At 41.7% G+C, this 17,975-nt stretch overlaps 1 protein-coding gene across 2 annotated transcripts in view; it reads right to left on the minus strand.

Annotated features, from left to right (window-relative positions):
• Positions 1–10,694: 10,694 nt before the first annotated feature.
• LOC139765087 (uncharacterized) overlaps positions 10,695–17,975 on the minus strand; it is a 32,889-nt gene continuing 25,608 nt past the window's right edge. Inside the window, exons 4-6 of one of the 2 annotated variants that reach the window (XR_011716570.1) lie at positions 15,166–16,793; positions 11,042–13,093; positions 10,695–10,954 (exon numbers count right to left, since the gene is read on the minus strand). Coding sequence is in view for 1 of the 2 variants with exons in the window: in XM_071692248.1 (XP_071548349.1) it covers positions 11,555–13,093; positions 15,166–16,793 (3,167 nt within the window). In the remaining variant the exon portion in view is untranslated. Of the gene's footprint in view, positions 13,094–15,165; positions 16,794–17,975 lie in introns of both variants that reach the window. The other variant, XM_071692248.1, reaches the window with a different exon arrangement.

Here is a 17,975-nt window from a genome sequence, read left to right on the forward strand (position 1 = left end):
TGTCTCCCGCGTTTGCGAGGTAGCGCAAGGAAACAGACGAAAGAAATGGCCCAACCCACCCCCATACACATGTATATACATACATCCACACACGCAAATATACATACCTACACAGCTTTCCATGGTTTACCCCAGACGCTTCACATGCCCTGATTCAATCCACTGACAGCACGTCAACCCTGGTATACCACATCGCTCCAATTCACTCTATTCCTTGTCCTCCTTTCACCCTCCTGCATGTTCAGGCCCTAATCACACAAAATCTTTTTCACTCCATCTTTCCACCTCCAATTTGGTCTCCCTCTTCTCCTTGCTCCCTCCACCTCCGACACATATATCCTCTTGGTCAATCTTTCCTCACTCATCCTCTCCATGTGCCCAAACCACTTCAAAACACCCTCTTCTGCTCTCTCAACCACGCTCTTTTTATTTCCACACATCTCTCTTACCCTTACGTTACTCACTCGATCAAACCACCTCACACCACACATTGTCCTCAAACATCTCATTTCCAGCACATCCATCCTCCTGCGCACAACTCTATCCATAGCCCACGCCTCGCAACCATACAACATTGTTGGAACCACTATTCCTTCAAACATACCCATTTTTGCTTTCCGAGATAATGTTCTCGACTTCCACACATTCTTCAAGGCCCCCAGAATTTTCACCCCCTCCCCCACCCTATGATCCACTTCCGCTTCCATGGTTCCATCCGCTGCCAGATCCACTCCCAGATATCTAAAACACTTCACTTCCTCCAGTTTTTCTCCATTCAAACTCACCTCCCAATTGACTTGACCCTCAACCCTACTGTACCTAATAACCTTGCTCTTATTCACATTTACTCTTAACTTTCTTCTTCCACACACTTTACCAAACTCCGTCACCAGCTTCTGCAGTTTCTCACATGAATCAGCCACCAGCGCTGTATCATCAGCGAACAACAACTGACTCACTTCCCAAGCTCTCTCATCCCCAACAGACTTCATACTTGCCCCTCTTTCCAAAACTCTTGCATTTACCTCCCTAACAACCCCATCCATAAACAAATTAAACAACCATGGAGACATCACACACCCCTGCCGCAAACCTACATTCACTGAGAACCAATCACTTTCCTCTCTTCCTACACGTACACATGCCTTACATCCTCGATAAAAACTTTTCACTGCTTCTAACAACTTGCCTCCCACACCATATATTCTTAATACCTTCCACAGAGCATCTCTATCAACTCTATCATATGCCTTCTCCAGATCCATAAATGCTACATACAAATCCATTTGCTTTTCTAAGTATTTCTCACATACATTCTTCAAAGCAAACACCTGATCCACACATCCTCTACCACTTCTGAAACCACACTGCTCTTCCCCAATCTGATGCTCTGTACATGCCTTCACCCTCTCAATCAATACCCTCCCATATAATTTACCAGGAATACTCAACAAACTTATACCTCTGTAATTTGAGCACTCACTCTTATCCCCTTTGCCTTTGTACAATGGCACTATGCACGCATTCCGCCAATCCTCAGGCACCTCACCATGAGTCACACATACATTAAATAACCTTACCAACCAGTCAACAATACAGTCACCCCCTTTTTTAATAAATTCCACTGCAATACCATCCAAACCTGCTGCCTTGCCGGCTTTCATCTTCCGCAAAGCTTTCACTACCTCCTCTCTGTTTACCAAATCATTTTCCCTAACCCTCTCACTTTGCACACCACCTCGACCAAAACACCCTATATCTGCCACTCTATCATCAAACACATTCAACAAACCTTCAAAATACTCACTCCATCTCCTTCTCACATCACCACTACTTGTTATCACCTCCCCATTTGCGCCCTTCACTGAAGTTCCCATTTGCTCCCTTGTCTTACGCACTTTATTTACCTCCTTCCAGAACATCTTTTTATTCTCCCTAAAATTTAATGATACTCTCTCACCCCAACTCTCACTTGCCCTCTTTTTCACCTCTTGCACCTTTCTCTTGACCTCCTGTCTCTTTCTTTTATACATCTCCCACTCAATTGCATTTTTTCCCTGCAAAAATCGTCCAAATGCCTCTCTCTTCTCTTTCACTAATACTCTTACTTCTTCATCCCACCACTCACTACCCTTTCTAATGAACCCACCTCCCACTCTTCTCATGCCACAAGCATCTTTTGCGCAATCCATCACTGATTCCCTAAATACATCCCATTCCTCCCCCACTCCCCTTGCTTCCATTGTTCTCACCTATTTCCATTCTGTACTCAGTCTCTCCTGGTACTTCCTCGCACAGGTCTCCTTCTCAAGCTCACTTACTCTCACCACCCTCTTCACCCCACCATTCACTCTTCTTTTCTGAAACCCCATACAAATCTTCACCTTAGCCTCCACAAGATAATGATCAGACATCCCTCCAGTTGCACCTCTCAGCACATTAACATCCAAAAGTCTCTCTTTTGCTTTGTCGCTGTCTCCCGCGTTTGCGAGGTAGCGCAAGGAAACAGATGAAAGAAATGGCCCAACCCACCCCCATACACATGTATATACATACGTCCACACACAGCTTTCCATGGTTTACCCCAGATGCTTCACATGCCCTGATTCAATCCATTGACAGCACGTCAACCCCGGTATACCACATTGATCCAATTCACTCTATTCCTTGCCCTCCTTTCACCCTCATGCATGTTCAGGCCCCGATCACTCAAAAGCTTTTTCACTCCATCTTTCCACCTCCAATTTGGTCTCCCACTTCTTCTCGTTCCCTCCACCTCCGACACATATATCCTCTTGGTCAATCTTTCCTCACTCATTCTCTCCATGTGCCCAAACCATTTCAAAACACCCTCTTCTGCTCTCTCAACCACGCTCTTTTTATTTCCACACATCTCTCTTACCCTTACGTTACTTACTCGATCAAACCACCTCACACCACATATTGTCCTCAAACATCTCATTATCAGTACATCCATCCTCCTGCGCACAACTCTATCCATAGCCCACGCCTCGCAACCATACAACATTGTTGGAACCACTATTCCTTCAAACATACCCATTTTTGCTTTCCGAGATAATGTTCTCGACTTCCACACATTCTTCAAGGCTCCCAGGATTTTCGCCCCCTCCCCCACCCTATGATCCACTTCCGCTTCCATGGTTCCATCCACTGCCAGATCCACTCCCAGATATCTAAAACACTTTACTTCCTCCAGTTTTTCTCCATTCAAACTTACCTCCCAATTGACTTGACCCTCAACCCTACTGTACCTAATTACCTTGCTCTTATTCACATTTACTCTTAACTTTCTTCTTTCACACACTTTACCAAACTCAGTCACCAGCTTCTGCAGTTTCTCACATGAATCAGCCACCAGCGCTGTATCATTAGCGAACAACAACTGACTCACTTCCCAAGCTCTCTCATCCCCAACAGACTTCATACTTGCCCCTCTTTCCAAAACTCTTGCATTTACCTCCCTAACAACCCCATCCATAAACAAATTAAACAACCATGGAGACATCACACACCCCTGCCGCAAACCTACATTCACTGAGAACCAATCACTTTCCTCTCTTCCTACACGTACACATGCCTTACATCCTCGATAAAAACTTTTCACTGCTTCTAACAACTTGCCTCCCACACCATATATTCTTAATACCTTCCACAGAGCATCTCTATCAACTCTATCATATGCCTTCTCCAGATCCATAAATGCTACATACAAATCCATTTGTTTCTTAAGTATTTCTCACATACATTCTTCAAAGCAAACACCTGATCCACACATCCTCTACCACTTCTGAAACCACACTGCTCTTCCCCAATCTGATGCTCTGTACATGCCTTCACCCTCTCAATCAATACACTCCCATATAATTTCCCAGGAATACTCAACAAACTTATACCTCTGTAATTTGAGCACTCACTCTTATCCCCTTTGCCTTTATACAATGGCACTATGCACGCATTCCGCCAATCCTCAGGCACCTCACCATGGGTCATACATACATTAAATAACCTTACCAACCAGTCAATAATACAGTCACCCCCTTTTTTAATAAATTCCACTGTAATACCATCCAAACCTGCTGCCTTGCCGGCTTTCATCTTCCACAAAGCTTTTACTACCTCTTCTCTGTTTACCAAATCATTTTCCCTAACCCTCTCACTTTGCACACCACCTCAACCAAAACACCCTATATCTGCCACTCTATCATCAAACACATTCAACAAACCTTCAAAATACTCACTCCATCTCCTTCTCACATCACCTCTACTTGTTATCACCTCCCCATTTGCACCCTTCACTGAAGTTCCCATTTGCTCCCTTGTCTTACGCACTTTATTTACCTCCTTCCAGAACATCTTTTTATTCTCCCTAAAATTTAATGATACTCTCTCACCCCAACTCTCATTTGCCCTCTTTTTCACCTCTTGCACCTTTCTCTTGACCTCCTGTCTCTTTCTTTTATACATCTCCCACTCAATTGCATTTTTTCCCTGCAAAAATCGTCCAAATGCCTCTCTCTTCTCTTTCACTAATAATCTTACTTCTTCATCCCACCACTCACTACACTTTCTAATCAACCCACCTCCCACTCTTCTCATGCCACAAGCATCTTTTGCGCAATCCATCACTGATTCCCTAAATACATCCCATTCCTCCCCCACTCCCCTTACTTCCATTGTTCTCACCTTTTTCCATTCTGTACTCAGTCTCTCCTGGTACTTCCTCACACAAGTCTCCTTCCCAAGCTCACTTACTCTCACCACCCTCTTCACCCCAACATTCACTCTTCTTTTCTGAAAACCCATACAAATCTTCACCTTAGCCTCCACAAGATAATGATCAGACATCCCTCCAGTTGCACCCCTCAGCACATTAACATCCAAAAGTCTCTCTTTTGCGCGCCTGTCAATTAACACGTAATCCAGTAATGCTCTCTGGCCATCTCTCCTACTTACATACGAATACTTGTGCATATCTCGCTTTTTAAACCAGGTATTCCAAATCACCAGTCATTTTTTGGCACATAAATCTACAAGCTCTTCGCCATTTCCATTTACAACACTGAACACCCCATGTATACCAATTATTCCCTCAACTGCCACATTACTCACCTTTGCATTCAAATCACCCATCACTATAACCCGGTCTCGTGCATCAAAACCACTAACACACTCATTCAGCTGCTCCCAAAACACTTGCCTCTCATGATCTTTCTTCTCATGCCCAGGTGCATATGCACCAATCATCACCCATCTCTCTCCATCAACTTTCAATTTTACCCATATTAATCGAGAATTTACTTTCTTACATTGTATCACATACTCCCACAACTCCTGTTTCAGGAGTACTGCTACTCCTTCCCTTGCTCTTGTCCTCTCACTAACCCCTGACTTTACTTCCAAGACATTCCCAAACCACTCTTCCCCTTTATATATAGATATATATATATATATATATTTTTTTTTCATACTATTCGCCATTTCCCGTGTTAGCAAGGTAGCGTTAAGAACAGTGACTGAACCTTTGAGGGAATATCCTCACTTGGCCCCTCCTCTGTTCCTTCATTAGGAAAACTAAAAACGAGAGGGGAGGATTTCCAGCCCCCCCCGCTCCCTTCCCTTTTAGTCGCCTTCTATGACACGCAGGGAATACGTGGGAAGTATTCTTATATATATATATATATATATATATATATATATATATATATATATATATATATATATATAAAATTTTTTTAAATTTTCTTATTTTGCTTTGTCGCCGTCTCCTGCGTTTGCGAGGTAGCGCAAGGAAACAGACGAAAGAAATGGCCCAACCCACCCCCATACACATGTATATACATACACGTCCACACACGCAAATATACATACCCATACATCTCAATGTACATATATATATATACACACACACACACATACATATATACACATGCACACAATTCACACTGTCTGCCTTTATTCATTCCCATCGCCACCTCGCCACACATGGAATAACATCCCCCTCCCCCCTGATGTGTGTGAGGTAGCGCTAGGAAAAGACAACAAAGGCCCCATTCATTCACACTCAGTCTCTAGCTGTCATGCAATAATGCCCGAAACCACAGCTCCCTTTCCACATCCAGGCCCCACAGAACTTTCCATGGTTTACCCCAGACGTTTCACGTGCCCTGATTCAATCCATTGACAGCACGTTGACCCTGGTATACCACATCGATCCAATTCACTCTATTCCTTGCCCTGCCTTTCACCCTCCTGCATGTTCAGGCCCCGATCACTCAAAATCTTTTTCACTCCATCTTTCCACCTCCAATTTGGTCTCCCACTTCTCCTCGTTCCCTCCACCTCTGACACATATATCCTCTTGGTCAATCTTTCCTCACTGATTCTCTCCATGTGACCAAATCATTTCAAAACACCCTCTTCTGCTCTCTCAACCACACTCTTTTTATTACCACACATCTCTCTTACCCTTACATTACTTACTTGATCAAACGTCCTCACACCACATATTGTCCTCAAACATCTCATTTCCAGCACATCCACCCTCCTATGCACAACTCCATCCATAGCCCACACCTCACAACCATACAACATTGTTGGAACCACTATTCCTTCAAACATACCCATTTTTGCTTTCCGAGATAATGTTCTCGAATTCCACACATTCTTCAAGGCTCCCAGAATTTTCGCCCCCTCCCCCACCCTATGATTCACTTCTGCTTCCATGGTTCCATCCGCTGCCAAATCCACTTCCAGATATCTAAATCACTTCACTTCCTCCAATTTTCCTCCATTCAAACTTACCTCCCAATTTACTTGACCCTCAACCCTACTGTACCTAATAAACTTTCTCTTATTCACATTTACTCTCAACTTTCTTCTTTCACTCACTTTACCAGAGATGTTTTGGAAGGAGGTAAATAAAGTGCGTAAGACAAGAGAACAAATGGGAACATCGGCGAAGGGAGCTAATGGGGAGGTAATAACAAGTAGTGGTGATGTGAGCAGGCGATAGAGTGGTATTTTCAAGGTTTGTTGAATGTGTTAGATGACTGAGTGGCAGATATAGGGTGTCTTGGTCGAGGTGGTGTGTGAAGTGAGAGGGTCAGGGAAAATGGTTTGGTAAACAGAGAAGAGGTAGTGAAAGCTTTGTGGAAGATGAAAGCCGGCAAGGTGGCAGGTCTGGATGGTACTGCAGTGGAATTTATTAAAAAAGGGGGTGACTGTGTTGTTGACTGGTTGGTGAAGATAGGCATTGTATGTATGGATCATGGTGAAGTGCCTGAGAATTGGCAGAATGCATGCATAGTGCCAGTGTAAAAAGGCAAAGGGGTAAAGGTAAGTTTTCAAATTACAAATTACAGAGGTATAAGTTTGTTGAGTCACAGGGTGGGGAGGGGCTGAAGGTTCTGGGAGCGTTGAAGAATGTGTGGAGGGCGAGAATATTATCTCAGAAAGCAAAAATGGGTATGTTTGAAGGAAGAGTGGTTCCAACAATGAGGGATATAGATAGGGTTGTGCGGAGGAGGGTGGATGTGGTGGAAATGAGATGTTTGAGGACAATATGTGGTATGAGGTGGTTTGATCGAATAAGTAATGAAAGGGTGGGTAAGAGAGATGTATGGTAATAAAAAGATTGTGGTTGAGAGAGCAAAAGAGAGTTTATTGAAATGGTTTGGTCACATGGAGAGAATGAGTGCGGAAAGACTGACAAAGCGAATATGTGTCAGAGGTGGAGGAAACGAGGAGAAATGGGAGACCAAATTGAAGGTGGAAGGATGGAGTGAAAAAGACTTTGAGCGATCAGGGCTTGAACATGCAGGAAGGTGAAAGGTGTACAAGGAATAGAGTGAATTGGAACGATGTGGTATACCAGGGTCAACGTGCTGTCAATGGCTTGAACCACGGCATGTGAAGCATCTGGGGTAAGCCATGGAAAGTTTTGTGGGGCCTGGATGTGGAAAGGGAGCTGTGGTTTCGGTGCATTATACATGACAGCTAGAGTCTGAGTGTGAATGAGTGTGGCCTTTTTTGTCTGTTTTCCTGGCACTACCTCACTGACATAGGGGGGTGGCGATGCTGTTTTCTGTAGGGCAGGGTGGTGCTGGGAATGGATGAAGGGAAGCAATTACGATTATGTACATATGTATATGTTGATATGTATAAGTATGTAAGCGTACATGTATGTGATTTTTTTTTTTTTTTTTTTGCTTTGTCGCTGTCTCCCGCGTTTGCGAGGTAGCGCAAGGAAACAGACGAAAGAAATGGCCCAACCCACCACCATACACATGTATATACATACGTCCACACACGCAAATATACATACCTACACAGCTTTCCATGGTTTACTCCAGATGCTTCACATGCCCTGATTCAATCCACTGACAGCACGTCAACCCCGGTATACCACATCGATCCAATTCACTCTATTCCTTGCCCTCCTTTCACCCTCCTGCATGTTCAGGCCCCGATCACACAAAATCTTTTTCACTCCATCTTTCCACCTCCAATTTGGTCTCCCACTTCTCCTTGTTCCCTCCACCTCCGACACATATATCCTCTTGGTCAATCTTTCCTCACTCATTCTCTCCATGTGCCCAAACCATTTCAAAACACCCTCTTCTGCTCTCTCAACCACGCTCTTTTTATTTCCACACATCTCTCTTACCCTTACGTTACTTACTCGATCAAACCACCTCACACCACACATTGTCCTCAAACATCTCATTTCCAGCACATCCGTCCTCCTGCGCACAACTCTATCCATAGCCCACGCCTCGCAACCATACAACATTGTTGGAACCACTATTCCTTCAAACATACCCATTTTTGCTTTCCGAGATGATGTTCTCGACTTCCACACATTCTTCAAGGCTCCCAGAATTTTCGCCCCCTCCCCCACCCTATGATCCACTTCCGCTTCCATGGTTCCATCCACTGCCAGATCCACTCCCAGATACCTAAAACACTTTACTTCCTGCAGTTTTTCTCCATTCAAACTTACTTCCCAATTGACTTGACCTTCAACCCTACTGTACCTAATAACCTTGCTCTTATTCACATTTACTCTTAACTTTCTTCTTTCACACACTTTACCAAACTCAGTCACCAGCTTCTGCAGTTTCTCACATGAATCAGCCACCAGCACTGTATCATCAACGAACAACAACTGACTCACTTCCCAAGCTCTCTCATCCCCAACAGACTTCATACTTGCCCCTCTTTCCAAAACTCTTGCATTCACCTCCCTAACAACCCCATCCATAAAGAAATTAAACAACCACGGAGACATCACACACCCCTGCCACAAACCTAAATTCACTGAGAACCAATCACTTTCCTCTCTTCCTACACGTACACATGCCTTACATCCTCGATAAAAACTTTTCACTGCTTCTAACAACTTGCCTCCCACACCATATATTCTTAATACCTTCCACAGAGCATCTCTATCAACTCTATCATATGCCTTCTCCAGATCCATAAATGCTACATACAAATAAATCCATTTGCATATATGTATATATAATATGTATGAGTGTAGATGGTCTTTCTTCGTCTGTTTTCTGGCAGTACCTCGCTGAAGCAGGAAATGGCAATAATGTATAATAATTTTTTTTTTTTTTTTTGTCGCTGTCTCCCGTGTTTGCGAGGTAGCGCAAGGAAACAGACGAAAGAAATGGCCCAACCCACCCCCATACACATGTATATACATACGTCCACACACGCAAATATACATACCTACACAGCTTTCCATGGTTTACCCCAGACGCTTCACATGCCCTGATTCAATCCACTGACAGCACGTCAACCCCGGTATACCACATCGCTCCAATTCACTCTATTCCTTGCCCTCCTTTCACCCTCCTGCATGTTCAGGCCCCGATCACACAAAATCTTTTTCACTCCATCTTTCCACCTCCAATTTGGTCTCCCTCTTCTCCTCGTTCCCTCCACCTCCGACACATATATCCTCTCGGTCAATCTTTCTTCACTCATTCTCTCCATGTGCCCAAACCATTTCAAAACACCCTCTTCTGCTCTCTCAACCACGCTCTTTTTATTTCCACACATCTCTCTTACCCTTACGTTACTTACTCAATCAAACCACCTCACACCACACATTGTCCTCAAACATCTCATTTCCAGCACATCCATCCTCCTGCGCACCACTCTATCCATAGCCCACGCCTCGCAACCATACAACATTGTTGGAACCACTATTCCTTCAAACATACCCATAATAAATATAAATTTATAAAAAAACAATGCATATGGGCATACGTATGCTGGTGTAACATCTGTAATGTGAAATAATATGAAGAATGGTAGAATGTGCGAAACTGAAACAGGCTGGTGAGACAATAACCTAATGGCTACATGTGCAGACCTTGGAAAGTTCATGTGGCTTTAGTTTTGAAATTCTTCTGTTGCTGAAATGCAGTACAAAGATATTTTGATTACTTGGCTGATTTCTTGTGAACAATAACACTATATTTGTCTATATCTTGTAGTAAATGTTTTCAACCTAATCTAAGGAAAATGAACAGATAATAATAATCATTATCTGAATTATCTTAATTCATTTGATGATTTGGATGTGGATCACAATCCTGAATACAGATGGTGCTGTTCATCTCTCACTATCTGTACCAAAAAAGTGAATGACAAAACAATAAAAATAACTATAATTTATTGGTCAAACAATAAAAAATCAATTATCATTAATATCATTATGCAACCCAAAACCCCTTTTTTGGGCACCCTGCAGCTTCAGGGCTGCACTCCAAAAATGAGCTGGACAATAATGGACTCCTTTGAAGCATGAAGTTCCTAAACGAGACAGCACTCCTTTCTGTTCACTAATGATAATAGTCTTGCTGAACATGAATTTCCACTGGCAGTATAACCAAATGCAGATGTAGTCTGGTGACAGCTGAAAAAAAATCATGTTCATGATACATGGGCTTGGATTGTGGCAATCATTCAATCAAACTTTCAATGACAAAATTAAAATCTTTACCTTTGTCTTTTTGACAGGAGCTAATATCTGGTGAAACACTGGCATAAAATGTCTGAGTCTCTTGCTGAGCTGTAGCTTCAAAATATTCTGATAATAGTGATATACACCTGCAAGACAATATCACCTGAAGTTCCTCTGTACTTTGGTCAGTTAGAACTAAAATGAATGATGGAATGATAATACAACTTTGGACCAAATTTAAGTAATCTAATAAAAATGTTTTAACTAAACCTTGGGATAAAGTTACTGAAACAGAACAGCTTTTTTCTAAAAAGACAAATAATAAGTCCAAAAAAAGGAAACAGGACTGAATCAGCATGTAAGAAATGTCACTTGAAGTCATCAAGATGTAAGACAACAAAAGATTTCTTAAATTTTAAAGTTAAGAAATGAAAACATTAACAAATGGTGTAGGTTGTAAAATGCCACACATTCTTTCAGCATGGCAAAGGTGATACAGCATTTCAATAACATTGTATGATTACAGTAAATCTAGCTGTCAAAACTGCTGAATTAGAAGTCTGTTAGCTGCAGAAGACTGTAAACTGCCTCCTGAGTTTGCTCTACAGTAGGAACTTTAAAAGGACTCTTAATTGGGCTCCAAGAAGCTGAGGCTGCTCCCTCAATAACAGGTTGTTGTGGCTGCTCCTGGATGTCCACTAAGGAGTCTGATGGTTGACTAGATTGTAAAAGTTCATGTTGTTGCTGGTGACGCTGAACCTGCTCAGCATGGTCAGTACGAATGTGTTCCAACACCTGAGTCTTCTTGCCATAGATCTGACCACACTCCTCACACTGAAAAACAGGCCTATTACCTGAGTGGATTTTCATGTGATTGGCCAGCCGTCGGAGTGCATTGAACTTTCGGCCACAAAGTGTACACTCACAGTCTGCCTTTGTCACTTTCTTTTCCCCGTGTGAAAATTTTACATGATTTTCCAGCGTTTCATGTGTTTTGAATCTTCGTCTACATTTATGACATTCATATTTTTCATTAGCACGCAAATAGCGTAGGTATGGACCCTTGTTTTTTTTCTTCTTTGGTGGTTCATTCACATTTGGTTCAACTGGAATTGGTTCTGGTTCTTTCTTCCCCTGATTATGTTTAGTTTCTAGGTGGAATTTTAGTTTAAAGGCAGAAAAGAAAACTTTGTAACACTGTGAGCATATTGCTATATTTGCCGTCTCTCTCTCTTCTTCTGTATGTTCCAAAACATGACTACGAAATTCATTTGCTGTTATGCTGGCTGATCCACAAGCTTTACAAACAAAGGGATCAATATCCTCATGATTCTGATTAACACGGTGCAAGAGTAAATGATCCCGTGTGTAAAAGTGAATATTGCATGTTCTGCAAGCGAACTTTAATTCTCTTACAGACTTAATTTTGTGTGTCAACCTCACATGCTTTTTATATGCATCCATATTAGTTAACTTATGATCACAAAATGGACACTCAAATGGATGGTGACTACGATGTTTATTCATATGATCAAACAGCTGATCTTTTGTTGTGAAGTCTAATTGACAAATAGTACACATGGGAGAACGCTGAGTATGCATTTGTTTTCTGTGAGCTTCAAGTGCTTCTTTACTAGACAGCTGTACATGGCAATCGCCACACTTTTCTCTCAGTGTACCCATATGTCCCTGCATGTGTGAAAAGAGAGCTAACATTGTAGGAGCACGAAACTGGCACACATTGCATCTCTTTACCAAGGACCTTGCTAAAATTCCAGGATTTGGGGGTCGTAGATCAATCATTTGTAAAAATTCTTCCTCAGAAACACCAATGTTTGGTCTTATGTCCTCTTCTTCTTCTCCTTCCTCACTGGTTCTCTTTCTGGACTTTTTTCGTTTACCTCTAAATGGGAGCTCCTCATCTAGGTCAGTGTCATCATGGTCATCTGGGTAGCTGACTGGAACCTTGGTAGAGAGTACTTCTGCAACATTCTGGGTAAAGATCTGCCGTACAGCACTGCTGCTCAGAGGAGCTCCACTATTCTTGATAGGCTGCCTGAATAGCTGTTTGTTGTACTTATCTTCAACTACCTGAAACAAAAAAAGAGGGAAAAGAATAAATAAAAAACTTGTCATTACACCCATCCACATAAGTACATTACTGACTACATTAAACCCAAGCCACTTCATCATGCTCTGCTATCTAGTACCAATGATTATTACTAATCTATACATACACACCTTTCTCCCACCTTGTACAGCAGAAGTGTTCCTGAGAAAATGTACATATGGTGAATGTGCACAAAGCAAGCCCAACAGTACATGGGAAAAACAGGGGTGCATTCCTCACACATCCCAAAATCACCCTTTTCACTTATGCTGCACAAAAAAATGTACTCATCAATTTTTTTAATGTCATTTATGGATGGAGTCTTTGCACAGGTCACATGTTAGCTAACAGCATCTGTTTCTGACCTTCCAACCACATTGCTATTTTTTCCATCTCCTCTATCAAGATATGTCTCACTCTTGTCATCTTCTGAGTATTTAATGAGCTTGAATGAGCCACAGTTTTTAATTTTCTCTGCATTTTTACTAACTGTTCATGCTACACCCAAACCATGAGATGCATAAACTCAAGGTACACATTTTTGTAGATATACGATTGATGATAGGACACCAAACCTCACAATACATGGATATCTATTCATATATATGCCATTTACTTACAAGTCACAATGCTTGGACATACACAGACATATATACATATGTACATATTCATGCTTGCCTTCATCCCATTCCTGGTGCTACCCTGCCTCACAGGAATGGCATCACTACCCCCTGCTTCAGCGAGGTAGCAGCAGGAAAACAGACAAGAAAAGGCCACATTCATTCAAGCTCAGTGAAGTTGCAGCAATACAGGAATCAAAACACTCTTTCATCACCATATACTATAATCATCAGTTTTGCTCAATGAATAGCAATGATAGGCATCTGAATAATCATCATTACTGTCCTATGTGATATCATAATCTGAGCCATATTTGCTCAATATTTCCCCTACTTCTTTAGCACACAAGGCACTCATTCTCACCAAAACATTAACAATAATAACCATAAGTAGTCTGTAATGAACCTCATCTGGGTGCAGTGCAAATTATCCCCAACTGATGGCAGCACCTCACAGAAGGAAAATAAAAACAAGCCAGGCATATCATTTAGGGGCCCATTCACATTCTTCTCCTCTCCATTACTTGAACATCCAAGGATTCATGACCTGTAGACCCTCCAAAACCTTTAAATGAAATAGGGAGAACTGCCTAGAGGTCTTCCCTGGTCGGCTGCTTCATGCATATATGTGTGTAATTACCTATTTGTACTGCATATAGAGGGAGTTTTACACTTATGGGACCCCCTTGAATATAAACTTATGTATGCTGTCTGCATTCACCATTTCCTCATTCATTTTATTCCATTCATCCACCAGTCTATACCACAAAAGTACTTCACATCATTCTTAACAAGTTGCTCGCTTGATTTCATGCTATGTCCTCTGGTTGCTCTATCGCTACATCACTCAAAGAACTGTTCACTGTGTGTGTGTGTGTATGTGTGGGTGTGTGTGTATATGTATGTGCATGTAAGTGTGTATGTAATTACTTATTTGTACTGAATGGGAAGCAGGTTTTACACTTTGTGTGTGTGTGTGTGTGTGTGTGTGTGTGTATGTGTGTGTGGGTGATTACTATCTGTGATTATTACTCTCTGTATGTTATGAAGAAAGAGTTTTATATCTGTGTTGCCCCTGTCTCGTAACCTTGTAATATGTGTATGAAGTCTCTACTCTTATCTATGCACATACACACTCATACACATACCCCAGCATAAACCAGGTACCCATTTACTGACCAGCCTTAAGTAAGCATGAATACTTGGGATGGTTGTAGGATGACTGCTAAGTCCAGGATTCTAACCCATGTGGGAATACCTGGGTTGGTTGTAGGATGACTGCTAAGTCCAGGATTCTAACCCATGTGGGTGTGACCCCAGGTTGGCTTGTGCTGATTTATAGTCAATAATGCTATATTATGGAGGCCCATGTGTGTGTATGTGTGTGTGTGTCCACATAAGCATTCATATGTTTGTTGTACAAGGTAACTCACCTTATCATTTATGACATCAATTTTTGAAGTCGTACCATTTTTGGAGGCTTTAATCAGCTGGTTCATGTTCTTGCCTAGTACTGCACATGTGGTACACAGAGCATGTATGCCCTGCACACTTTTTGAGCCTCGGGTGAAGGTGGTGGGACTTGGATTACCTCTAATGATCACTATTCCTCTACATGCTTGAGAGAAAAAACTTTCAAAAGGGGTTGATACAAAACAACCCTTGCGTTTGAAATACAGTCTTACTTGATCATTGGTTTCTACACTTGGTTGGTAGGGAGATGGCTTTAAACCAAGGCACAACTTTCGGTCACAAGACAAGCACCGAAAAAGGTGGTTGACATCATTAGCTGTGGCAAGCTCCCCTGTCCGTATTAATCGACTAAATCCTCGCAAGAAGTACAAGACAGGAGAAGAGTCATTTCTGTAGACAGCTTTAAATGATATATCTGTCATAACTTCACCATCTACATGAAAAAAATCTGAAATTCTCTTAACCTCTAGCCAACTTTCATTATTAAATTGTGTTATAAACCCCTGAACATTTATATCTTCAGATGCATACTCAGTAAGATATTTCCATATTTCATGAGAAGTGAGTCTAGTATTTATATCTAAAGGAGCTGACCGAAGCTGCAGTGGCATAGCATCTCCGTTCATATCAACACAACTGTCCAAATCATCAATATCTGTCTCAGAAGCATTATTATTTGGGCTCATCTGAACAATCAAACCAGTCTCATAACCAAAGTTGCTGATCCCACCATCTTCAGATTCACTGATGTGCATATCCTCTACATGATCAGACTCTGGTTCTTGCTTTATTCTGGGTTTTAAACCTCTTGGCAAAGCAGTATAATCATCAAGAAATTTGGGTTGTTGTCTCCTCCTTCCTCTTGTTACTCCTCTTCCTCGTCCTCGTGGTCTTCCTCTTTTTAATCTTGGTACTTTTTCCTCATGAGAAGTTTCAACTTTCACATGGACAGGTGATGCAGGAAGTGTGTTACTCTTCTTTGGAAACAAGCGTATGACAGTAACAGGGATCCTTTTGTTGCCTTCAGTTTTAAATGTCCTCTCCCTCTGAGCTCCAAGTGGTTCTGTTACCTGAGAAAGTTTCCTGTACTGTTCTATGGCTTTCTTTTCAATGCTAATACTGTCATTATCACCAAACCTGATTGATACCATCTTACCCTCATTACTATATTTACTTTCTCCCATAACTTTAATCCCACTTTCCACATTGGTAAATGGAGAATCACATGGTGGTATAAGACCTGGTATTCTGGCCATTGCTTGCAACAGATCCTCCCCTTTCAGGTCTTGTCCTGATGCATCCTTTGAGACAAATTTTACTTGCATTAACTTGGTTTTCAATACCTCTCTCTCCTGGCCTTCATGATCCACTTTCACTTTTTCAACCACTGCTTTAAGAGGTCCAAAGTACCGAGTTTTTCTCCGGTATTCATCAACCACAGATTTCTGCAAGCTCACAATACTGTTTCCATCATCCACTAAAATCATTTCACCGTGCTCTTCATGTAACATGCTATGCTTTTCTTCTTCACAGAGCACAATTTCCTCTTGCAATGAAGGAGATTTATACACAGCCACTCTTGAGTCCTCTGTTTAAAATTACAAAAAAATGTAAATACTATTAATAAAAATTCTGCTGACAATATCCCAATATTATATTCAGATTTAATATTCAGTTCATACTGTTTTTGTTGCACTCAAAAAAAAAATGGTGCTTGCATAATTTCTTCAAGCAATTCAGCCAGGAACTGCATATATATATATATATATATATATATATATATATATATATATATATATATATATATATATATATATATATATATATATCTAAAATGGGAAACAGAAGAAGGAGTCACGCGGGGAGTGATCATCCTCCTCGAAGGCTCAGAGTGGGGTGCCTAAATGTGTGTGGATGTAACCAAGATGTGAAAAAAGGAGAGATAGGTAGTATGTTTGAGGAAAGGAACCTGGATGTTTTGGCTCTGAGTGAAACGAAGCTCAAGGGTAAAGGGGAAGAGTGGTTTGGAAATGTCTGGGGAGTGAAGTCAGGGGTTAGTGAGAGGACAAGAGCAAGGGAAGGAGTAGCAATACTCCTGAAACAGGAGTTGTGGGAGTATGTGATAGAATGTAAGAAAGTAAATTCTCGATTAATATGGGTAAAATTGAAAGTTGATGGAGAGAGGTGGGTGATTATTGGTGCATATGCACCTGGGCATGAGAAGAAAGATCATGAGAGGCAAGTGTTTTGGGAGCAGCTAAATGAGTGTGTTAGCGGTTTTGATGCACGAGACCGGGTTATAGTGATGGGTGATTTGAATGCAAAGGTGAGTAATGTGGCAGTTGAGGGAATAATTGGTATGCATGGGGTGTTCAGTGTTGTAAATGGAAATGGTGAAGAGCTTGTAGATTTATGTGCTGAAAAAGGACTGATGATTGGGAATACCTGGTTTAAAAAGCGAGATATACATAAGTATACTTATGTAAGTAGGAGAGATGGCCAGAGAGCGTTATTGGATTACGTGTTAATTGACAGGCGTGCAAAAGAGAGACTTTTGGATGTTAATGTGCTGAGAGGTGCAACTGGAGGGATGTCTGATCATTATCTTGTGGAGGCTAAGGTGAAGATTAGTATGGGTTTTCAGAAAAGAGGAGTGAATGTTGGGGTGAAGAAGGTGGTGAGAGTAAGTGAGCTTGGGAAGGAGACCTGTGTGGGGAAGTACCAGGAGAGACTGTGTACAGAATGGAAAAAGGTGAGAACAATGGAAGTA

The sequence above is a fragment of the Panulirus ornatus genome, chromosome 52 (assembly GCF_036320965.1).
Source record: "Panulirus ornatus isolate Po-2019 chromosome 52, ASM3632096v1, whole genome shotgun sequence".
Lineage (NCBI taxonomy): Eukaryota > Metazoa > Arthropoda > Malacostraca > Decapoda > Palinuridae > Panulirus > Panulirus ornatus.